Genomic DNA, 24,524 nt, shown 5'->3' on the forward strand with positions numbered 1-24,524 from the left:
CTCCCCTCCAGCTGTCATCCGTCACCCGGGGGAGGGGTGTGCAGGGCTCAGGCCATTCATCTCCCAGTGCCCAAGCCTCTTCCCGGAGACCGATGACAGATTGCCCTCTGCCTTCAGTAAGGGGCTAGCTGTCCCTTTAGATTTAGAAGTTGGGGGCGAGAATAGCTTCGCTTGCCTGTGAGGGTCTCAGAGCAATTTGGTTTGACTCCACAGCCCCTTCCAAGCAAGGCCAAGTGCAGGCAGTGTCAAGTAGATAGCACGCAGGAGTGAAGACAGAAGTCAGGTTCAGAAGCTCAGGTAGGTGGGGCAGCAGCGACGGGAGCCCGACTCAGAGCCAGGCTGAGCAAGGCAGCCGGCTGTGCTGGGTGCAGCCCAGGTTTCCAAAGGGGAGGAAAGGACAAAGAAGCAGGTGATTGGTCTGGCGTCAAGCAAGCCTCTTGTCTACCAGACGAGGGAGGACTGGGGCTGGGGGAGGCCCCCTCTCTTTTCGGAACCCCTACAGCCTTTCTGTTTGCCTTAAGGTAACAGGCAAGCACTTCAGAGGGAGACATGGGAGTGAATTGGACCTGCCTTGGTGAACTCTTCTCATATATGCCCTCTGCTTATCAGCCCACATGCTCTTACTGTAGACACCTGTCAAAGCCTTCATGGCTTTCTCAGGGCAGGAGAGCCAGAGGGTAGGGCCCTGACCCCATAGGGTTTTCCCCCCATGGTGCCCATTCACTGCACACTATCTGGAATTCCTGCTTCCTGAGGGGCAGTGTGGGAGAAGTGAGGCATTCCAGATTCCTTGGGGACAGCAGACCAGAGATGCGTGTAGTCGCCTCTGCCTCCAAGAGCACCAAGGTCAGTGGAGTCAAAGCTCATCCTGTCTCCCCAAGGCAGGCAGGAGAGTCAGTGGAAGGGGGGGAGCTGCTCTCAAGAAGACTGAGGAGCTCGCCACTTGGTCTGGTGGCCTGGCCTTGGCAGCCAGTAGGTCAAGATCCTGGCACAGTGAGTGAGGCACTATGAGGTATGATCAGGGCCTCGCTCAACCCTGTCCTGAGCACACATGGCCAGCCTGTGTCAGGGAGAATACCTTCTGAGTGTGATGGGGAGAGGGAGGATGGCAAGGAGTCTTCTGAAGTCCTGCGGGCTTTCTGTGGTACCACAGTCAAGGGTGGCTCTGGACTTCTGAATAATCCCCCAGTAACACCAGTGATATCCATGCCTTCTCAGCATCCCAAGTGTCTTAGTCAGTGTTGTGTTTGCTGTGAAGGGGCACTGTGATCATGGCAACTCTTATAAAAGAAAGCATCTAATTGGGACTTGTTCACAGTTTCAGAGGTTTAGTCCGTTAGCATCATGATGGGAAGCATGGCAGCATGCAGGCAGACGTGGTGCTGGAGAAGGAGCTGAGAGGTCTACATCCGAATCTGCAGGCAGCAGGAAGAGAGAGGGCTACTGGGCCTGAATTGGGCTTTTGAAACCTCAAAGCCCACCCCTAGTAACACACTTCCTCCAACAAGGCCACACCTCCTAATCCTTTCAAAGAGTGCCACTCCCTGCTGATCAGTCTTTCAAATCTGTGAACTTATGAGGGCTATTTTTATCAAACCACCACATGAGGTGAACCTCCAGAGGCCCATTCTTGAGTGCCCCTTTCCCACGCCTGAGGTTGGTGCCCTCCTGGGACATCTCTAGGCTGCTCATCACCTCCCTGGCCTCTAAGGCTCAGGGAGGGTAGATGGGAACCAAGTTGCCCTTTCCAGTCCTCCCTCTGGGGCTCGACCTCCTCCTGCGGTGATGTCTCTAGCTGCTCAGCCTCCGGCTGCTAGCAAGCTCTAAACCTGTCTAGAGTTTCACCTGCAGAGTTCTGGCTGGAAATAGCTCTGCTCCGGGGCCAGGGCTGGCTGGGTAGGGCTGGAGCAGGTATGAGACTCAGAGAGTTGCTGCCGGCTGCTGGGCTGCTTATGGCACATACCTTTCTGGTACCCAGGAGTCCTGGTGAACACTGGGAGCAGGGAAGATGTGGGAAAGGAAGATGGTTGGTGGTTCTGCCCTTCCCCGTGTGTGATCCCTTGGTTCTCTAATACATTGGACGGTGGCCCAGATAGCTCCAAACTGATTACCAAAAGACCTTGTACCTCCCTGGTCCCAGGAGCCTTGATTAAGTCAGCAAGGACGTCTGATGGGTCTCCCAACAGACTGCATGTCCAGCAAAGCGCTGGTGGATACTGAGGAGGGAAGTAAGACTAAGAAGGAGGGCAGAGCCTGGGAGAGGGAGAAGCAGCCAGTGGCAAGTCTATAACGAGAGATGCAGCTCAGTAAAGCTCTTCTCAGAGGTAGACTGCGGCCTCCCCTGTGCACTAGCCTGTTGGCCAGGCATTCGTGAGGTACAAGGCCTGAGCCAGCCCCTCGGACTTCAAAGACAAATTCAGTTCTGCTGTAGAGCAGAAACCGCTCACAGTCTAACGGGAGACACGGTCCCCAAACTAGAATTATGGCTCAGTGCAGGAAGTGCCTCCTAAAGCAGCTGGGGCGGACAGGAAAGGCCAAGAGAAACACTGCCTAACAGGATGGGAAGGAAGAGCTAGGAGCGAGTCCGGCCTTCCAAACAAAAGGAACCATAAGTGTGGAGACCCCAGGAGACCATGCTTCATTTAGGACACTCTGAGACTATATGGAAAATGCACATAGCCATTGATAAGTCAGAACATGAGGCCCAGGGTCCCAGGTGCCATTACCTGTCATTCAGTCCCTAGATGAAGACTGGAGAGGACAGGACATGTGAAGGACAGGGCACCTCTTCTGGTCACTCAGGCCCCCACCTTGTGCATCTGCCAGCCTTCCCAGCTTGTGCCCCGGGATGCTGGGTGGCCCAGGGCTACAGAGCGCCTGTGCGGCCTTTTCTTCCTTCCCCATCAAGTTTCCCACCGACGCTGGGAAGCTGACATCTGCTGAGAAGCCCCTGTCTGGACTGGGCCAGTGAAGCTGTGGGCCCAACATGCAGAGGGAAGAGAAAGAATAAGGCTTGAGGTAGCCCTTGGACAGTCACCACAGGCTTGACCATACAGCGGTACATTCTTTCCCTGGGGAAGGAGGGAGGGGAGGTTTTCATAGGCCTGCCAGGGTCCCACATTCATGGTCAAGAGGTGACCTCTGTCTGTCTGTTTGTTTGTTTGTTTGTTTTAGATAGGCTGGCCTGGAGCTCACTTTGTAGCCCAGGCTTGCCTTGAGCTCAGGGCAATCCTTCTGCCTCTTTCTCCCAAGCGTTGGGATTATAGATGTAAGTCACCATGCTCAACTGATGTTTTTAAAAATTAAGATGAAACAGAGATGAAACCTAGCACAAAAAATTGCAGTACGTTCCCAGCCGCAGGCCGTTCCTAGTATTTGTTTTCATAGGACGAGGTTCACTCTGTAGCCCTGGCTGGCTCAAACGGTTGCCGGTGTTCTGGCCACAGCCTCCCGAGTGCTGAGACCCCACCACTCTGGCTTTCTTACTGGTTACTTTTGACTGGTGGTTGCTGTTAGAAGAACCCCCTTGCACGAGAAGGTGAAGTGTTTTTCTGTCTAGGCTGTGGGGTCTGGCCTAGACAGTGACTCAAAAAGAGGAGTCAGAGGCCAGGTCCAGAGGAGAGGAAAACCCTGTAGAGCAGCAGCAGATCAGAGCAAGAGAGTAGTCTGGAAACTCCCCAGGGCAGGCAGGGCCATCAGGTCTCCGAGTACGAGGCCTTGCTGGACAGGGCCCAAGTTGGGGGTTGGATGTTATCTCTATTAGAGCCTCTACTCTGTTCCGACCTGAGAGAACTTTGCTCAGGGGAAGCTGGATGGGGTACCACCTTACCTCTGGGAGACACAGGGCAGGGCTTCCACATGGCCCACCTGGAGAACAAGTGGTCACAGACTCCTCTCCAGGCCTCTGCCATGAGCCTGTGGTAACACTGCTTTCTTTGCAGCCATCACCAGCAGCCATACTGTTGCCCCAGGCACTGTTCCACGCAGGAGTCGAAGGCCTTCCTTCTCCCTGCCCGTGCTGCTCCCCATTGCTTGCTCTGCAGCAGATTCCAATGCTCAGGCGCCAGACTGCTCGGCGCTGCTTCTGCTTTTCACCATTACTCCCTTCTGTGCCCTGTTGCTGCTTTTCCTTCTCTTTCTTTTCCCATAATCATATCATCATCATCATCATCATCGTTATCAAAGCCCTCAGTTCCCAACTTCCTTGAACCCCTTAATTCGGTTCTCCTAATAACCCTGTTAGACGGGTACTATTACCATCCTCGATGTAGAGACGAGCAAACCAAGGCACTGAGACAATGAAGTGCTTGGTTGAGGTAATGCTGCTAGTTAAGCAGTAGCTAGAATTGGGTGTAAAACCCACATCTGACTGCCCCAGGAATCCCCGTGAGGAGCCTGACCACTTCCTGCCTAGAATCCTCCATTTCAGCCCCTTCCTGCCATGGCCTCGGAGACCCCTTCCTACTGAGTTCTCGCTCATAACAGGCCCCAGGGATGCCTGCCTCACAGCTGTTGGCTGGCTGGCTGAGGCAGGTGCTGTTAAGTGGTAGTGCCAGTAAGTGGTAGCGCCGTATTGTGAGTCAAAGCTGTGTCATTGTGACTGTTCACTATGGCCTTTTTTATTTACTCCATTATGTCCATTCATTCAGAATCAGACCCGTCACCAAAGCCATGCCAAGCTCTCGGCTGCCATCGTCATCCCGTTTACTTGACAACACTACCACACCCTTTCTCCGCATCCAGTCAGCCCAGTACCAGGGACTGAGTGGCACCGTAGAGAGAGAAACTGCGGCGAAGGTTGTAACTCGCAATGTCACTTTGCCAGCACCCTGTCCCTAGTTGTCAATCAAATGCTCTGACTCACCACCTGCAGATCTTCTGGACCTGTGTGTGTGTGGCAGGGAGAAATCTCCCATCCGTCATGCAGGGCAGATAAAGGCCACCATCAGTGAACTTCCCAGCCTCCAGTCCACACATGTGTATTAGTTACTTTCCTATTGCTGTGCTGAAACACCATGACTGTGGCAACTTATAGAAAGAAGGGCTTACTGGCGCTTCCGGTTCCAGAGGGCTAGGAGTCCATCGTGGCAGGAAATCGTGACAGTAGACAGCAGCCAAGGAACATCTGAGAGCTCATCCCCCTAACCACAAGCAGGAAGCAGAGAATATACTAGCGGTGTTTTGAGGCTTTTAAAACCCAAAGCCCACCCCCAGTGATACACCTCCTCCAGCAAGGCCACGCCTCCTAAGCCTACCCAAACAGCTCCACCCACAGGGGACCAGGTATTCAAACATCTGAGCCTCTGAGGACCATTCTCACTCAGACTACCCCAATAAAATCCACATCTGCCCCTGCTCTTCTTCCTCCATCCCTAGCCGTTTTCTCCTGAACCAAGAGGCCCTCTGCCTGGATCTCCTGAGGTGGCCTTCCCCCACCCCCTCCTCCTCACCTCTGTTGCCGAGCCTCTTCTCACATCTGTCTATCTGTCCAGGTCTTTCTCTCCTTAAAAATAAGCCTGTGAGCTGGCAGTGTGGCTCAGTGAGTAAGGGCGACTGCCATCAAGCCTGCCAACCTGAGACTGCTCCCAGAAACCACGTGGTGTGAGGAGAGAAAACCGCTTCCCACAAGGTGTCCTCTGATCCCCCGATACAAGCTGTGGTGAGGTAGCCCGTGATGTTCCTGTATTAGTACCTCATGGCTGGGTTCCATTTCTGAGTCTCACACACACACACACACACACACACACACACACACTACATGAATATATAAACAAACAATAAAACAATTTAAGCTCTTCCATTGTCTCACCCACCCTCTCACTTTCGGTCTCAGGCCGCTGGAAGAGACGACCCCTTTGACTTCTCAGCCCCTCCAGCCTGGCATCCAGCACCCACCCCTCTGTTGGACTGACTTTCTGATTGTAAATGCAGAGGCTCCACCTCTGCCCTCACTTTAAAGGGACAACTCACCCACCGGCTGGTATCCTCAGGGCACGTATTGTGACCAGGCAGTGCGAGAATCTAAGGGCAGTCTCTGGTTTTCACAAGCCAGTGACCAAAACCCTGGAAGCCTCGATTCTTTCCACTCTCTCTTTGCCCTGTGTATTCAGTCACTCATCACCCAGATCCACAAGCAGCCCTTCTGCAAATGGCTTGCTCCGGCTAAGTTTCCTCCAGTCTGCTCACCACGTGTGCCTTCAGGACCATGCTGAAGCATCCCTATGGCTAGCTTCTTCTCTTGCTTAATGGCTACCAACGTGTAAGTTTTTAGGTCTCAGACGGACATCATCAATATCACCTGGAATCTCGCCGTTTGGGGGGAAGTCCACTTTAGAACTTCTGAATGCGAAGCTCGGGGGTTGGGCAGTGTCTGTTAGAACGAGTCCCCCAGATGTAAGCGGAAGAACCACTGGCCTACAGGATCAAATCTAAACCCTGACATCTTCAGAACCTCCCTTGTCTCTGCCACTTTCTTGTCCCCAACACGTGCACTCCATCCTGGCAGCAACCAACATGTGCACCCTGTTTCCCACCCCTGCGTTCAGCCTGCACCATCCAGGGCTGTTAGAAGTCCTCTCTCCAGCCCCTGCAGGTAGGAACTGTCTTGTCCATTGCAAGCCCAGGCCCTTGAGCAATGTTGGATCACAGCTGACATACTTAAAGGAATAAACATGGAAACTGAGGCTGGTGACTTCCGAGGAGTCAGGATTTTAACCAGGACGTGGGGCTCTCCGTCTGGATTGCTCCTCTTGCTATCACTGCCCCAGGAGATGATTGTTCTGGGCTCTGGACCCTTGTATCCTCCTGATCTCTTGCTTCTCCTGGGGATCCTCTTTACTGTGTTTGATTTTCTTTCCTGGTTCCAAGAAGATTCCTTGATAAAGGATATGAAAACTAAACTGCCCTGGCTCCCTGCCTGAGTGTTGGTGTCCCCTGGCCGCCTCACACTGGCTCTTCTTTCTGTTCTTGGCTTTTCCCAAATATAGCTTTCAGATAGGTTTTTTGACCCTCTCTTCACATCAAAATAAACCCCAAGCAGACTAGAGGATAGATAGATAGATAGATAGATAGATAGATAGATAGATAGATAGATAGATAGATACACACACATATATGTATGTATATATATACACACACAACACACACACACACACACACACACACACACACCAGGTCTCACTGCTGCCCAGGCTGTCCTGGAACTATGTAGCCCAGGCTGGGCTTGAACTTGCAGCAATCTGCCCAGATCAGCCTCCCAGATCCTGAGATTGCATGAAACACCACATCTAGCTGGAAATCTTAAAGAAAATAGGATACCAAACTTAAAAAAAAAAAAGACTTTAAAAATTATTTTTATTTATTTATTGGGGGGGTGGGGCTATGCAGCCCCACAGCTCTCACGTAACCGTCAGAAGACAACTTCCAAGTATGAGTTCTCTCTTTGCGTTGTGTGGGTTCTAGAGATCACTCTCAAGTCAGACTTGGCAGCGAGCATTTTTACCTGCCGAGCATCTTTCCGCCCCACCCCACAACCACATCCTTTTTCTGGAGACAGGTTCTGATTATGTTGTCCTGACTCAGCAACATTCACCTGCCTCTGCCGCCCTGGTGCTGGGATTAAGGGTATGTGCCACCACCCCCAGCCCTCCCACACCACCTCCTCCTCCTCCTTCCTCTTTTTTTTTTTTTTTTTTACGTTTTGAAACGGAATTAAATTCCCTAACTGGAGCTATTAGGGGACAGTCTCCCTGCATCTCCCTCCCAAGTGCTTAGATTACAAGTTTGAGGCACCATGCTTGGCAAGAAGGGACAAACTTTTAATGCACAGAGGTGCCAGAAGAAACTTGGTGATACCAACTCAAACCAAACAAAAATATTCTATCAAACATTTTGAAAGTATGTCTGGAAATATGATAGACAGAGGTTTATTATTCTGAGGGCTGTCGGGGACGCCCTCAGAGCCCAGCAGCCGAGAGAGGGAGGGGTACATGGATTGCAGAGGAGAATGAGGAAGAGATTACCACAGAGATGCGTGCAGCCTCCCTAGCAGTTGGAGACGTGCACGTGCGGGCAGCAGGGTGCCATGTGTCACCCGTCACATTTTCAAAGGAGATATGAAATTATAACACAGAACACTGGCAAGGGTGGGGGACAGGGGCCCTCAGGTTGTACCAGTGAGGACGTGGGTTTGGGAAAGGAAGTAGTACTTAGTGCCAAGAGGAATGGAAAACCTGCGTACAAGATTTTTATCACGGTGGTCTTTATAGTAGCCACACCCAAATATGACCCAAGGGATTGTCACTGCTGAATGGAGCACTGAGCAGCAACATAGCCAGCCTACGGTGGAATGGACATCTGGACCCGCCATCATGGTCGTCCTCCTGTCCTTTGCACGTGAGGAAGGCTGGTGGACATAGAGCTAGATTCAGTGTTAGGAACAAAGCTGTCCTTTCCTCCGCCACAGTCACCTGTCACCCAGCTGTAGAGACTCAGTGGGATCTTGAGCATGGCAACCCTTGACATTCCGTACTCATCTGCAGGACCAGTTACCTCTTGAGAAGTGAGACTGAGCCCACTGGAGAGAATGCCCAGCCTCAGGGCCAAGAGTAGCTGAGTCAGGGCAAGCAACCAGGTCTGGCAACAGATGCTACCCTGGTCAGAGGGGTCCTAACTGGCTGCTTTTTAGTCTCTAGCCTCATGTAGAGGCAGGCCAGATGAGCGAAGTTTTGGGCACAGAGAATAACATTGGCAAGGTATGTGCTACTTAGCGAATTAAAAAACATTCCATTCAGCCAGGTAGTGGTGGCATGCACCTTTAGTCCCAGCACTTGGGCGATAGAGGTAGGTGGATCTCTGTGAGTCGAGGCCAGCTGGTCTACAGAGTGAGTTCCAGGACAACCAGGGCTACACAGAGAAATCCTATGTCAAAAAACCAATTCCATTCAACTGGTAATGATGTCAGGAAATTGCTGCCCTCAGAGTGAGTAAAGAAGTGTATGTCTTCACCATATTCTGGCCACATCCAATGAGATGGAGTGAAGAAAACTATGGAAGATCCAACCCTTTTGAGTCCGTTTTCATGTTCTGGAGACCTCCATATCTTCTGCCCTAACAGGGCCAAGGCCACTTCCATCCTTGAGGGTAGAGTGTTGCTCTGAGCCTACTCTTGAACCCCGAGAAGGCTGTTTGCAGGGGCTACAAGCAGAGTTTGGATATACAGAGTGAGGAGACCATGAACAGGAGCAGGCCTTACCAGGGGCCTGGGCAGGAGGAGGGCTTTGGCCAGCTTTTCCGGCAGCGTCATGGTCAGGATAGGTCTCAGGTCTGAATTCCGGATTCCAACTCTGCCCTCCATGGTACTTTCTTCTTTCATTTGTTTTTGTTTTTCAAGACAGGGTTTCTCTGTGTAACAACTCTGGCAGTCCTGAAACTCGATTTGTAAACCAGACTGGCCTCAAACTCACAGAGATCCATCCACCTGCCTCTGCCTCCCGGGTGCTGGGATCAAAGGCATGCGCCACCACCGCCTGGCTCCATGGCACTTTTTAAAGGAAAGGTAGACTGTGTTTTATTTAACAACTTGATAGACTGATTTGTATCTTATTTTCTTACTTACTGTTGGAGTGCTGAAGATCAAGCCCGGGGCCTTGGTCATACTAGGCAAGTGCGTTACCTCTGAGCTGTCCCCCTGTGGCAAAGTAGGAAATGTTCTTACCCACAGGCCATCTCTCCAGTCTCTGCACTTAGGATCTTAAAGACTTAACAACAGAAGCTAGCAGGAGCTGGCTTTGAGCCAAACATTTTGGACGTGTGGCTTCTAACTGTCAAAACAACCAACCACTCTAAGGCTGAAACTGGTATTACTGTAGTTGAAGACAGGAGACCTCGGAAGGGTAGTGAGCTGCCTCAGGGCATAGAGTGAGCCGCTGCGAGTTTGGGTTGAATCTTAGACCCACAAGTCTTAGCTGTAGACACCAGCCATCCCACAGGGCAGTGGGAGCCACTGAGGATGTTAAACCTGAGAAGGTCAAGACCAGACTCATGCAGGGAACTGAAGCACGGCAAGATGGTGGCCAAAGCAAAGATCCCGGGAGAACTGGTGACCAAACCCGGGGCAGTAGCCGTGGGCACATCTGCCCTATCAGTGGCTGCCGAAAGTCAGACCGTCATCACTGCCCTCAGACGCCTCCCAAGAGGCCGTATGTATGCCCTGGCATGTGCCCTGTGTAGAATTATGTGTAGGTCGTGGGGCACTGAAGACCACAGGGACTGAGAAATACCTCAGTAGCAGGACCCTGAGGGGGAGGGGGCACTGCCTTCTTTTCTTCCCAGATCTTCTTCCACTTGGTTCTGGCTATGCCGAGAAGAGCAGAGCGGGTTGTGTTAACAGGAGCCTGGCAGCTCCCCACACGGGAGCCAGCCCAGACTTGACTGAGGCAGGGACATTCCTGGAGGAGGGAGTGACGAGAAATGCAGCCCACAGCTGTCCTCCAGGAGAGGTGTGGTGGCACTGACTGGCCTCTGGGTCCTGTGGGTGGGAGAAGTGAGATGGAAGCAGCCTGCCTGCCCGCGGTGGGCTGGACAGTGCACCCAGCATCCGGCAGGCCTCCGGCACCCGCTGCCTGCCTGCAGGAACCAGCGGGAAAAGCTAGCTCCACACTCCCGTGTCTGAACGGGTGCAGGTGTGGACCTGTGCAGGTGTGCATGCGTGCTGGCCTCTCTGTGGTGGCTGACACCTCCAGCCACACCCTCTGTTTCAATCTCTTGGCTTCTGCAACACTCAATCATAATAGGAAAGATTTATTGAGTTCTTTCTGTATACCAGACACGGCCAGATGCTATCAAACCCAGCATCTCCTTTAATCCCTTCAGCTTTCTGGGAAGTCGGTCTTGTCATCTCTGTTTTATGCAAGAGGAACCTGAGGCTTAGACAGATGACGTGATGTGCCCCCAGGTCACAGAGATGAGGAATTGGGATATGAGCCTCAGTTTTCTGCCCTGGAAAGATCTGTCCCGTGTACACATCTGAGAAGAGGAGCCGTGGGGTGTTTGTTTGCCTGCTTGATGCTAGGAGACAGGCTGAGATTTGGTTGGTACCTGATTTATTTTTTTATTTAACTTATTTATGTATATGTGTATGGGCATTTTGCCTGTATGTATATCTGGGTACCACATTTATGCCTGGTACCCAAAAAGGCCAGAAGAGGATGTTGGATCCCTGAGACTGGAGTTACAGACAGTTGTGAGCAGCCATGAGAACTGAACCTAGGTCCTCTGGAAGAGCAGCTGCCCTTCTTAACCACTGAGCTACCTCTCCAGCCCCAATATGTATATTATAGCTGGGAAACAAAAGCTTACATCACACTTGTTCTTTTGTTTGTTTGTTTTGTTTGTTTGTTTTTCTTTTCTTTTCTTTTTTTTTTTAAAGATTTAGCTATTTATTATAAGCACCAGAGATGGTTGAGAGCCACCATATGGTTGCTGGGAGTTGAACTCAGGACCTCTGGAAGAACAGTCACGCTCTTAACCACTGAGCCATCTCTCCAGCCCCCTGTTTTTGTTTTTCAAAACAAGGTTTCTCTGTGTAGCTCTGGTTGTTCTGGAACTTGATCTATAGACCAGGCTGGTCTTGAACTCACAGAGATCCACCTGCCTCTGCTTCTGAGTGCTGGGATCAAAGGCATACGCCACCATTGCCCGGCCTCACACCTTGTTCTTGATATTCTGCTTTTCCCTGAATTCTCAAGGAAGCTCTACAACAGGACAAGAAACAGAAGAAACGCTGAAATATTGACTATGCCACTCCTCTAATGTGGGGCTCCCTGGGACTTGGGACCTAAGCATGGGACACTTCCCCAGGGTCCCAGCACTACCTTTAGCCACTTCTGGCTGCCCCAAGGTGGAACAAACATCAGAGCTTGCATGCATTTGGGGCTGGGGCAGAAAGTGCTCACCTGCTCCCAGGACACAGGCCCTGCCTCAGCTTACCCTCTGCTGCACAGAAGCAGGAGTCAGGAGGAGCTGTGCACGTATGTGTGCACATATGCACATATGCATGTGTGTATTAATGTGTAAGAGACTACTCACTTCTTACTGGAAATGGGGCACTCGTTCCTCCTTTCAGAAGATTAGCCGGGGGAAGCAAGGCTGGCCCGCCCTTCCCCCTGGCGCCTTTTTGCTGATTCTTACAGGGATTTGCAATAAGCTAATTCCCTGTAGTTTCACATAGTGGTTAGATCCTGGACCTTTACAACACGGGAAGGCTGTGAATGATGGTTTCGATGACAGTGCCTCAGCTCATGGGTAGATTCTGGATTCTGGAGTGGAATCCAGCTTAGATGTGTTCCACTGTGCCAGCCATGTGTATGCCCTGGCATGTTCCCTGTGTAGAATTATGTGTAGGTCATGGGGCACTGAGTGACCCCTGACTCACCTCGGAGCTCTTGCAAGGCAAGGGAGGCGTCTTTCCCCTGTGCTTCAGACTCCAGATGCGAACAGCAGTGGGAAGCTAGGATACCCTGGAAAGACCTGTCTTGGGACCAAGACACTAGGTTTCAGTCTAAGCACGGCCTCAAGGGTTGTGACCTCCCCTCGCCCTACTGTGCCCATTCCCCACACCCTTGCAGCTCTGGGGCGGGGGGGACCTGTGTTTTCATTCTCCTCTTGAGGTGTATGAGAACAGGCACAGGCAGAAGCCTGGGGGTAGGTTGTTAGGGCCTACTGGGCTCTGGAAAAGAGACAGGTTTGAGGCATGTGACCAGGACATCTCCCACTCTTGGACATCTGTCACAGCCAGGCCCATCCAGGAGGGGCTTCTCCATAACTGTCCAATGGCTCAGCCTGTTCTCCTCCATGCTGGTCCTATGTCATCCTCCGATCCCCACCTTTATCTCCTTTACATACACAGCCACAGACTTGGGGAGGGGTGCAGAAGCCACAGAACTGGTGCCTACTTGATTAATCTAATAGGTTGAGACCCCGAAGTTGATCTGACCCATGAAAGGACAGAAAACAGCTGCCAGAGAAGGAGAGGTCGCCTTCGGAGGAAGACAGGAGAATGTGGTTGGAGCAGAGACAGGGCTGAGGAGGTACTGGCCAATGGAGGAGCTTTGGAAGAATGTCGTAGCTCCTTCAGTAACTATGCCCTGCCCCAGCTGGGCTGGGTCCCGGGCTACAGAAATGAATCAAAAAGGAGCCCAGCCCTGTATAAGTCTCACAGTGGCCCACATTGTAAGTATTGAGTGTCCCCGATTTGTCCATAAGGAATCTTCCTTGCTCAGAGTCCCCATTGAACAGAGCTGAAACTGAATCCCAGGACCAAGGCTCTTAGCTCTGTTTTATCACTTCTCAAAGGCTAGTAGGCACTTCTTCCTTGGGGTGCAGGAGATCAGGAAAGATGAGCAAGATGCATTGTATGGGTGGGGGGATAGGGGTATTAGAGATAAGCAGTGGCCAGGAACATGGAGGAGTTGGCTAGAAGCGGTTCAGAGGGCTTGTGGTATGAACGGAGGCAGCCAGATGTGATATAAGCTGGTGTGTATTTGGAAAGATCATTCTGGCAGGGCGATATGGCTTGGGAAGCAGAGGCAGCCCTTCTGGATACTCAGTTCCATGTGTGTTAAATAAGCAACTGGAACTCAACAATCATTTTCATGTGGCTCATATTTTCCATTCACTCTACAGGGCTCTGGAGTGTTGAACTGGTGTAGAATGGGCCAGTTGTTATGATAGTCCTGATGGACAGTAATAAGACAGGGACCTGAGGTGGTAGCAGTGGCTTTGGGAGAGAGGCGTGGATCTATGGGATAAGATGTAAGAAGTAGGGGGCCAGAATGGGTGAGGGATGGAGGAGAATCTGATGTGTACTCCCAGGTTTCTTGTTTGTGAAAGATGGATGGACAGTAGAGGAAAGGGATAAGGAGGAGGAAAAGATGTGGACAACATAGGTGTTAAATAAATGATATCTATGTGACAAAATTCTCAGAATACATAATTCTGATGCCTGGCATTTCTTTTCTGGACCTGTATCCGGTATCCCTTAGCTGAAGTGCTTTTGTAAACTTTTGGGATTTTCCTGGCATTTCACATTCCTAAGTAGCACTGTAATAAGCAGGCTTGCAGCCTGGGGGTGTGAGTAATTGGTCGCATGCTTGACTAGCATGAGGATGGCCCCAGGTTGCCACTTAACTTTCTCTTACATCCTTTGCCCATTTCTATGAGATCTCATTGATTTTTTTTTTCATAATTTTGGGGTTTTGTTTGTCTGTTGGAGCTAGGGTGCTGTTGAGACAGGGTCTTGCTGTAGTCTAGCTTCCCTTGAAGCCTAGGCCATCCTTCTGCTCAGCCTCACAGGTACTGGGATTACAAGAGTATTATCACCGTGCCTGGCTACTTTTCATGAGCTTTTAAAACAAGAATGTCTTTATTTTTTGTGACAAACTTTTCTCCACAGTTTGTTTTTCTCTTAAATTTGCTTGTCTTGTTTTAATTTTTTTTTTGAGATTCGTTTATTTTAAACTCAGTGTTTGTGTACACTCTGTGTGTGTTCTGAAGTACATTCATAAGAATGTTTGTGAGGTTGGGCTGAGGATGTAGTAGGGCGTTTACTAGAATGCTTGAGGCTCTGGATTTCATCCCCAAGGCTGGGGGGAAAGTAGAAATCTTTCTAGGGCTAATGAGATGAATCAGCAGGTAAAGGCACTTGCAAATGGAAATCTCTTGGGTTTTTTTTTTTTACATGTATTTATTTTTTATGTGTTTGACACATGTACATATGTGTGGGCACATGTGTGGAGGTCAGAGGACAACTTGGTTCTCTCCTTCCGTGTGGGTTGGGATCAAACTCAAGTCATCAGACTAGGGAGCAAGCACCTTTATCCACAGAGCCATCTCACTGGCCCCCAGGCCTCTTTTTTCTTCTTATACCCAGTGATCATTTCCTCTTGGCATGCTCAGTACTTTTCCACTCTAAGTTTAGTTGATTTTTTTGGTGTCTCCTAGACAAGTAACAAATTTGCTACTTTGGAGGCCGTGGTAATGGTTCCAATGCTGCTTGTCTCACAGCTTCCTCTGGCGTTCTGAAGAGCCCTTGCTGTAGGGTACAGAAAGGGGAGTCCATGAAAGAGCAGTTCAAGTGACTGACTTGGGGGTCTAGACCAGGAAAGGCTCTGTGAGGTTGGACAGGAAGAAGGGGAAGGGCCGAAGAGGAGAGGCCCCTTGGCCCAGAGTCGGACGCTGGGATATGTTTCAGAAGCAATGCTTCCACATTTGGAACCAAGCTCCATGAGAGAAAATGAACTATTCTACGCACAACAGGCCCGAAGCCACCCAGTTCTGGTCAGGGGCAGGACTGAGATCTGAGTGTCATTCTGCTGCTCTGTGACGGCTCACGAAATGTCTTTATTTTCCAGGTCTACTTTAGGACAGTTGACTGAGAGCCAGGACAGACAGACAGAAGGGAAAGGAGGCCAGCTCAGCAGAGCAGATAGGCGAATGAGGGCAAGCCGCTGGTGGGCCCCCGCCTCTAGCGGGGAGGTGGGACAGCTGGGCCTGGGGTTTTTCCTCGTGTCCCAAGGACACCCCGCCCCTGCACTCAGGACAGAGCAGCACTCCTAACAGTGTCCCACACTCTGTCCCCTGCCTCAGAGCTCACTTTGTGGCCCCCATTTCTCGCCTTGGTCCCACCACACGGTCACCCTTCCCGAACACATACCTGTGTCTGGCACACATCCCACCAGCCCTCACATGCCAAAGCCTTCCAGCGTTAGCTGGTTTATGCCGCGGACCTCAAGTTGCCTTTCCACACGTGTCCCCTCTCCTCATTGCTCATTTCTCTGTGTACAGTGTGGGTCCTTTCTGGACACATGACCAGGTGCCCAGCTCATGTCTTCTTATGCTGCGTCTACAGAGTGCATCCGATGGCTTCTGGAAGTCTGTGGCCACTCGAGTGCCCAAGGAGCCCCCTGAGATCCGCATCCTCAATCCATACTTCATCCAGGAGGCTGCCTTCACCCTCATTGGACTGCCCTTCAACAACGGCCTCATGGGCAGGGGGGTGAGACTCCAGGGCAGGGAGGAGAGGAATTTGGCAGGGGAGCCTTGGAAGGGAAATGGGTGGGGAAGGAGGCTCCGTGGGGAGGAAGGCCCATCCTTGGAAATGGGCCAATTAGCTCAGAGGGTCTCAGCCACACCCACCCACCCCCAGAACTCTACATGCCTCCCTCTGCTCTTCTCTTCCAGAACATCCCAACCCTTGGCAGTGTGGCAGTGACCATGGCTCTCCATGGCTGTGATGAAGTGGCAGTCGCAGGCTTTGGCTACGACATGAACACACCCAACGCGCCCCTGCACTACTACGAAACTGTGCGCATGGCAGCCATCCAAGAGGTGAGAACTGGGCAAGGGGGCAGTCTTTGGGTGGAGCCGGGGAGCGGGGCTTCCGGCAGGAGGGATGGACTCCAGCATCTGTACAAATAGGAAGGGGGAACCAGCAGCTGCTGTTACCCAGAATTCCCCCAAAGGACCACCCTGGGTTAAGCAGCCACTGTGGTCTAGCTTGCATGCAGGCCACTGGCCATCTGTGCGTCCTCTTCCCTAGCCTTCCCCTGAGCCCAGAGTCCCTTTCTTCCGCTTTCTTCCTGAACACTCCCTCCATGGCCCTCCTGCCCTGGCCCTGGCCCTTGACACACCTGGCCTCACACTCTCTTCATGTCCACAGCTCCGATCAGCCTCTTCCACAGACCCTGCTTTCCCTGGGAAGATCCCCTGCCCTTCACACAACCCACAAGTGAACAGTGCTCCCAGAAAGACTCTCATATCCCCTCCACTCTTTTCTCCACCAACCACAGACCTCACCCAGCATGCTCCCAGGCAACCCATCTATCTGTACAGGTAGCTTCTAGCTCTCCAGGCCTCTGCACCCCACAACAAGGATGGGGGGGGCGACTGAACCCTTCCCATGCATCAGTTTCTGCTACAGCCTCTCGCTGAGCCATGCCTGACGAGCAGGAGGGTAGGAATCCAGGGGCTCTGGTGGCCACCAGCCCCCATTGCTGCTCAGCGGCCTTTTTACCTGCACCTCCCCAGCCCTCAGCACACTGCTGCTGAGCCTTACACAGTGAAAGCTCCCAGCCACCCTCCCTCCTCCAGTGAGAAAACTGAAGGCACACAGGGGACTTGAAGGACTCAAGTCCCACTCAGCCCTTCACTGCATGACACCTGACTTCACGTCCCTCAAAGTTACCAGTGCCCTATCTCAGAAAGCTGAATCGAATGGACAAATGCCACGTCTTTTCTTTTATTTATTATTGGGTGGGGGGGTACATTGTACCATGGTACATGTGTGCAAGTCAGAGGACGACTTTTCGGACAGTTCTCTCCTCCCACCGAGGGTTCTGGGGCTCAAACTCGGGCCACCAAGGCTTATGAGACGAGCGCTTTTTTATTCTCCATCCGTGGATCAGTTTTCCTGATTGCTCAGAAAGCTTTTTTATATTGACCACTTCTTCCTGCTTAGAGTCCCCTAACTTCTAATGTTTATTTCACCCACCCTTCTCTCTTTTCTTTCATTCTTTTTATTTTTAAGATTTATTTATTTACTTACTTATTATGTACACAGTGTTCTGTCTGCATGTATGTCTACACACCAGAAGAGGGCACCAGATCTCATTACAGATGGTTGTGATCCAACATGTGGGTGCTGGGAATTGAACTCAGGTCCTCTGGAAGAGCAGCCAGTGCTTTTAACTTCTGAGCCATCTCTCCAGCCCCCTTCTCTCTCTCTCTCTCTCTCTCTCTTTTTTTTTTTCTCATTCTTCAATTTTGGTCTAACTCTTAATAGTCAGCATTAAGCTAGGCATGGTGACAGGTGACACATGCCTTTAATCTCTGCATGAGGGAGACAGGCAGGCAGGTCTCTGAGTTTAAGGCTAAGCTGGTCTACAGAGTGAGTTGTAGGCCAGCCAGGGCTACAGTGAGACCCTGTCTCAATAGAAGAAACTAAGAAGCGGCTGTAGGGCCAGAGAGAAATGAATAGGTCAGCAGTTGAGTACAGACAGCACACACATTGCATATTCATGCATACAGAAGTAGCGTATACACACGCATGCACGCACTCACCGATGCACACACGTGCAAACACATACACATGCACACGCACACACACACACACACACACTTTAAAATTTTTTTTATATGTTTTCTCTGTGTAACCCCAGCTGTCCTAGAACTCACTCTGTAGACCAAGCTGGCCTTGAATTGGACAAGTCTGGTCATGCCCTGCCTCAGCCCACAGGAGGCTCCCAGTTTTCCTGCATGGAAGGAGGGATTAGGAAAGAGCACCTGAGTAGGGCAAGGCCTGGCCTAAAAACTCCATCCAGGACAAACTTTTGCACCTTCTCTTTTGTGCTGAAACAGCCCCCACATTTATTTACCCCAGGGACTCTTGAGGAATGAGGGAGAAGAGACCTAGTTAGAAATAAAGAGGGGAGAGAAAACACAGGATAGACTCGGGAGGGCCTGGATCCTTATCCACCGGCCCAGAACTTTATTCCAAAGGTCTATTTATAACAATGCCAAGAGGTGGAGCAAAAGATCTCCCCCTTGCTAGTTACAGTCAAGTGTAGACATTACAAGCACCTGATACTCAGACCCGTGGTCCAGTCAACCTCTTATACAGTCCTGCCGGGTACAGCTACTAGAAAACCTAATGGATTGCAACACTTTTTTTTTTTTTCAAGATTTAGTTTTAATTATATATATGTGTGTATGTGAGTATGCACACATGAGTGCAAGTTTCCACCAAGGCCAGAAGAGGGCATCAAATCTCCTAGAGCTGAAGTTACAGGTGGTTGAGAGCCACTGACAACCATTGCTGGGAATTGAACTCATGTCCTCTGCAGGAACAGTTATATGTTCTTAACCACTGAGCCATCTCTCCAGCCCCATGCCTACTTTTTCATTAGGAGAGCAAATGGTCCAGCATTTTATGAGCATAAGCTGATGGAGAGTACAGAGCTCCCAGATTCCCCTGTGGCTCCTCTCATGCTCCCCACTCCAGTGACTGCTGGGAAACAGCATTTAGACATGGCATTATGGCCATAAGTTCAGTAACTCTAAAAGATAAGGACTATTTTGATATCACACCTCAAAAAGTCAATCATTTCTTAGTACTGTGGAATATCCAGTTCTCTGTTGACATGTTAACCCTCAGTGACTCCTAGTGGGTGCTCTCGAAACTAACACACCCATTGGTTACTTCTTCGAGAGGAAGGGGAAGGTGTGGGATAAACAGTTTTATGAATGCCTCTGTTTCCTTGGATCCCCATCCTGCCATTCTTCTGAGCCTGTGTCTTGTTGTGTTGTTGTTTTGCTTTGCTGATTTCTGTCTGGGAAATGGCTGTGCAAGCGTGAGGACCTGAGTTTGAATCCCAGGAAGTCAGGATGTCGCGTCAGGCTTTATGTGACTGCTGAGGTAGTCAGGGCCTGAGCGGCGAGTGTCTGCGCTGCCTGAGCAGCTCACCAGCCCCACCAGCCTTTTCAGTCTCCTCCGAAAGTTTATTCCTTCAGCAGACTCTGGAGTTCCACACGCTTACATCAGACAGAGTCTGCTAGTGGAAGTGTAGCCGAAATGGGAAGAGCTTGCCCTCCACCCCCGCCGCATCTGGGATCTTCCGAGGACAGTGATGTCTTCATAGCTGAAATACTTGCTCTTAGATTTCTAGAGTCCTTCCTTTAACTACTGTCTCTAGAGCCTGGTACAGTGTCCGTCATTTTTCTGGGGTAAAACTTTAAAAAGCTCAAGACTCGCTCTTCTGTGCAGTTTGACTCTTTCCCAAGGTAAAAGAGTCATGCAAATTCTAGCCAACCACGGAAAGATCAGCTTCTAGCAGTTCTCTGTTATTCCCCTCCGAGGGCACTCTGCCTGTCTCCCGGGTCTTCATGTTCTTGTTTGCAAACTGCACAAGATGCACCCCAAGAATTCCCTGCATTCCTCTGTCCTTGAGGCAAAAGGGGGGATCATCTCCATCTTTTTGCCAGAAATAAGGGAGTGTAATAAAAGTCGGAGAGCAACAAGTTTTTTCCCCATAGCTTATAAACTAATTCTTGTTATTCTCTAGTAATTTTCCTGTCCTGGGTCTGACGTCAGGTCTCCTTAGTTGGGAAGTTCCACAAGGATGAAAACCTTTTTGACGGAGTTCCTCCTATGAGACAAACGCTTATGTTTGAAGTTTCCCTTTGATTTGTAGCACAGATTCCAAGTCGTCAGCTCATTCAAAGCTTCACCCTTAACACCCATCACATGTGAAAGGTGGTAAGATCAGGACAGGCAGCCAAGGAGAGGGCCATGCTTCATTCCAGGATTTTCAGTTTCTAAGCCAAGGAAGAAATTCTTAAGAGAAGTCAAAGTCAATTTGTTTGGAATTTCTGTTTTGTATTCATAAAACCTGTGGGCTCTAACAAGTTCCAAGTCTTTATATTTGTAATTGTGCTATTTGTATTAAGTAATGATGAAACTAAAACCTTTAAGTCTGGGAGCTGGAGAGATGGCTGAGAAGTTAAGAGCACTGGCTGCTCTTCCAGAGGACCCGGGTTCAGTTCCTAGCACCCAACTCACAACTGTCTGTAACTCCAGTTCCAGGGGGATCCAACAGCCTCACACAGACATATATGCAGGCAAAAAAAAAAAAAAACAATGCACACGTCTTAGTTAGAGTTTCTGTTGCTGTGAAGAGACACAATGACCACTGCAACACTTATAAAGGAAAACATTTCACTGGGGCTGGCTTACAGTTCAGAGGTTCAGTCCATTATCGTAATGGTGGGACATGGTGGCATGCAGGTAGACGTGGTGCTGGAGAAGGAGCTGAAAGTTCTACATCTTGATCCAAAGGCAGCAGGAAGTGAAGTAAATGCCACACTATGCTTAGCTTGAACATAGAAGACCTCAAAGCCCACCCCCACAGTGACATATTTCTTCCAACAAGGCCACAGCTACTCCCGACAAGGCCACACCTCCTATTAGTGCCACTCACTATGGGAGCTATTTTTTTTCCAAACCACCACAACAGATGAGAATAAATAAATCATTTAAAATAAAATAAAATCAAGTGGGTTGGGGATTTAGCTAAGTGGCACTGGGTTGGGTCCTCATCTGGGGCAGTGGAGACAGACAGGTGATAGTGCACACCTTTAATCCCAGCACTCGGGAGGCAGAGGCAGGTGGATCTCTGTGAGTTCGAGGCCAGCCTGGGCTACAGAGCTAGTTCCAGGACAGCCAGGGCTACACAGAGAAACCCTGTCTTGAAAAAACAAAAAATAAATAAAAATAACATCTTTAATTCTAAAAAAGAAGTAGTAGTCGGGCATGGCTGCACCAGTACCAGACAAGAGGTCCCTGGGGTTTGCTGAGCACCAGCTTAGCTCAGGGATCAGTGAGAGACCCTGTCTTCAGAGAATAAGATAGAGCAGTAGACCAAGACAGTAACAGCATCCTTTCCGCTCTACAAGCATGTGTGTGTGTGTGCACGCGCGCGCTCACACACACACACACACACACTCAAGATTAGAAAGAAATTCAATCTAATTTCATTAAATAAATATCATGGAGTGCCTACTCTGTGTCTAACCATCCCTATCCACAGAAACTTCTGGAAAGATGATTGAATCTTCAAAGAATGGACATGAGTCCCCCAGGGGTCTGAGACAAGGAGAACAGCTTGCAGAGGCAACAGTAGAGTGGACTGACCAGGCCTGAGTTTCTCTAGGAGTTTGAGGGGACAGATGGTGGAAACAGGAAGACTGGGGGAGACCGGCCCACCTCAGGCCCTGTGCTGTGGATTGTGAGGGAGGAAACCATTACCACTTGGGGATGTGGGTTTGTGGTTCACACCAGAGGCTTCAAGGTAGCTCGAGAGCAGTGGGCCACAGGGACTCTGGTTAATGACTCTGAGTTTTAGATTACAGAGATTTGGAAGGTTGGAGAGGGTTGTAGGAATCAAAACAAGGGCTGGACAGCCCCTCATCCTTCGTCCCAGTGGTAGTGACTGTGAGTACAGACATGGAGTGGCCCATGCTGACACACAGCAGAGGCCAGCTGGAGATAAGCCGTGAGGCTGATGACACTCATCCCTTCATTCAGTCAAACCTTTTCTTTGTTTGAGAGGCTTTAGTCATTGACGCTTCCTGGGGAGATTTCTGAGAATCAGAAGGAATCTAATCCCATAAGCCCTGGATGGTGGCTTCTTCTCTGACTTACTAAGAATTCGAGTTTAAGTATATAGCACCCTTTGTTTTATTTGTTAAGACAGAGAGAAATCAAGTATGGTGGGGAAGTGCTGTTAGCCATTGGGTGCCAGCCTGGAAGAATGGTCTTGGGAGATGGAGTCAGAAAGATAAGGGGTTCAAAGCCAATGTGAGCTACATAGTGAGATACTGCTTCCAACAATAGAGCAGGTGGGTATAGTGGTTCGCACCTGTAATCCAGCATGTGGGAAGCTGGGGTACAAAGATCATGAGTTGGAGACCAGCCTAGGCTACGTACATACGTACACACGTACATTCATTTCAGGCCAGCCCAAGCTGCTAAGTGAGACTCAGGCTCGAAACCACAGGGCAGGTAGGATGGCTCAGTGGGTAAAACCACTAGCCATACAAACCTGATGACCTGAATCCATTCCCTGGAACTCACAGAAGGAGATCCACTGCCAAGAGTCATCATCTGACTTCCACTTCCACACTTCAGTGTGCTCAGGCCCACACGCAGAGATGCACACACCATATATACATGCACACACAGAGTAGTAATACATTAAAAACAAACTTTTTTTTTCCAAGACAAGGTTTCTCTGTAGCTCTGGCTATCCTGGAACTTGCTCTGTAGACCAGGCTGGCCTCGAACTCAAAAGATCCGCCTGCCTCTGCCTCCCAAGTGCTTAAAGATGTGTGCCGCCGCCGCCACCCATCATAAATAAATAAAATTTTAATGTTTAGTTTAGACAAAGATAACACTTTTAAAAGAAAGATGAGCTGTGCTCCTCAGGCTCCCTGGTTCTTGTGCAAGGGAGGAAGGCTTTCATGAGCTGCCTAAGGCCTGGAGAATGGATTGCATCAGAGAAGTAGCCCATGCCCCTTGCTGTGCGGTCCGGTGACTCACCTCCTTGCCCTCAGGGTGTCTAGAACCTGAGGGCTGCTGCCAAGGAGCTGTGGGCTGCTGTCTGAAGGAAGGAGATTCTGAGCACTGAGGACTGGGAAGCTCTGAGATTACTCAAGACTTGGAAGAAGCCAGGGGCAGAGTTCCTCTGGCGTGGTGATGGGGTGCCAGGCTTGCTTGTTGAGGGAAGAGTTGTGGCTTTCATTACCAGGGTATTGTGGTCTTGTAGGGAGACACTGGACCAATGTGTGCCTGTACATTCCCAGTCACAGCGTTTCCGAGGGCGATGACTGGAAGAGGGCAGCGGCCCAGTTTTAAGGCAGGCTGTGGCCCAGGAGCCCTCTTCATAGATTGCCCACTTCATAACTTCTCCGTCTCTCCCTTTCTAGTCCTGGACACACAACATCCAGCGAGAAAAAGAGTTTCTACGGAAGCTGGTGAAAGCCCGTGTCATCACTGACCTAAGCAGTGGCATCTGAGTAGGCCCAACACCGGGCCATCGAGGCTCACGCCAGGAACAAGCAGCTGCCACCTGCACAGGTGTCTTCCGACCCAGAGAAGGACAGTGCCAAGGGACCGAGGGCCAGTGAGGCCTTGGCAAGGCAACCAGAGCTGTGCCTGCTCCAGGCCAGCTTCAGAGACCAGCACTCTCTCTGCCTTGCAGCCTGGGTCGATGAAGCCAGAGGGCCAGGAGGCCACTGGCTGTGGCCAGCAGGCCCAGCATGCAGGAGGTGGGACATTTGGTAGCAAGAGTGCTGCCAGAATCATTTCTCTAAGCAGTGTTTGGTGTATTATCATTTTGTGAATTGGGGTGTGGGGAGGGGAGGGATAATTTATTTTTAAATAAGATGTCACATTTGGTCCACTTGCTGTGCAGAAAGAGGTCCACTAGAGGGCCCATCGGCAGTGGTACCAGTGAGCTCCCTGAAGGATGGAAGTGTCAGACCATGCTTCAGGGCCACAGGGAGGTGGGTAGCATCTCATGTCAGCCATCTCCAGCTCATGACACATTTTGGCCTTCCGTGGGGAGAAGATGGAGTACTCCCTCTCACCAGCCCCCAGTGTCCCCCAGGGGAACCCCAGAGCCATCCCTTTAAAGCCAACAGGACTGCTCTTGGACGAGAGCAGAGAGAACTCAGGAGGCAAGGCCCAGTCTGAGGGGAATGGCTCCTCTCCATAGCTGTCCCCGATCTGTGGGAGCAATGCTCCTTCCTGGACTGACCAGCTGTCAGGTGGTCTGGGTTTCTTGCTGAGATTGCCAGCTCCATGGGTCTTACCCAGGACCAGAGGGAAGTGAGGATCAAGAACCTTACCCAGGCTGAGACAGCCGTCCCAGGCAGCCCTCATGGAAGCAATAAAGCTATCCCCTGAATCT

The 24,524-nt window shown here is 50.6% G+C and overlaps 1 protein-coding gene across 5 annotated transcripts in view; it reads left to right on the forward strand.

Annotated features, from left to right (window-relative positions):
* Positions 1 to 24,521, forward strand: part of St3gal3 (ST3 beta-galactoside alpha-2,3-sialyltransferase 3) — a 230,597-nt gene extending 206,076 nt beyond the window's left edge. For all 5 annotated transcript variants that reach the window (XM_052718553.1, XM_052718552.1, XM_052718551.1 and 2 more), the window contains 3 exons: positions 15,908 to 16,054; positions 16,240 to 16,386; positions 23,539 to 24,521. In XM_052718553.1, the coding sequence (XP_052574513.1) occupies positions 15,908 to 16,054; positions 16,240 to 16,386; positions 23,539 to 23,628 (384 nt within the window). In that variant the 3' untranslated portion in view covers positions 23,629 to 24,521. The remainder of the gene's footprint in view (positions 1 to 15,907; positions 16,055 to 16,239; positions 16,387 to 23,538) is intronic.
* The last annotated feature ends 3 nt before the right edge of the window (positions 24,522 to 24,524 follow it).

The sequence above is a fragment of the Peromyscus californicus genome, unplaced genomic scaffold, assembly GCF_007827085.1.
Source record: "Peromyscus californicus insignis strain IS unplaced genomic scaffold, ASM782708v3 Scaffold_5__1_contigs__length_169319896, whole genome shotgun sequence".
Lineage (NCBI taxonomy): Eukaryota > Metazoa > Chordata > Mammalia > Rodentia > Cricetidae > Peromyscus > Peromyscus californicus.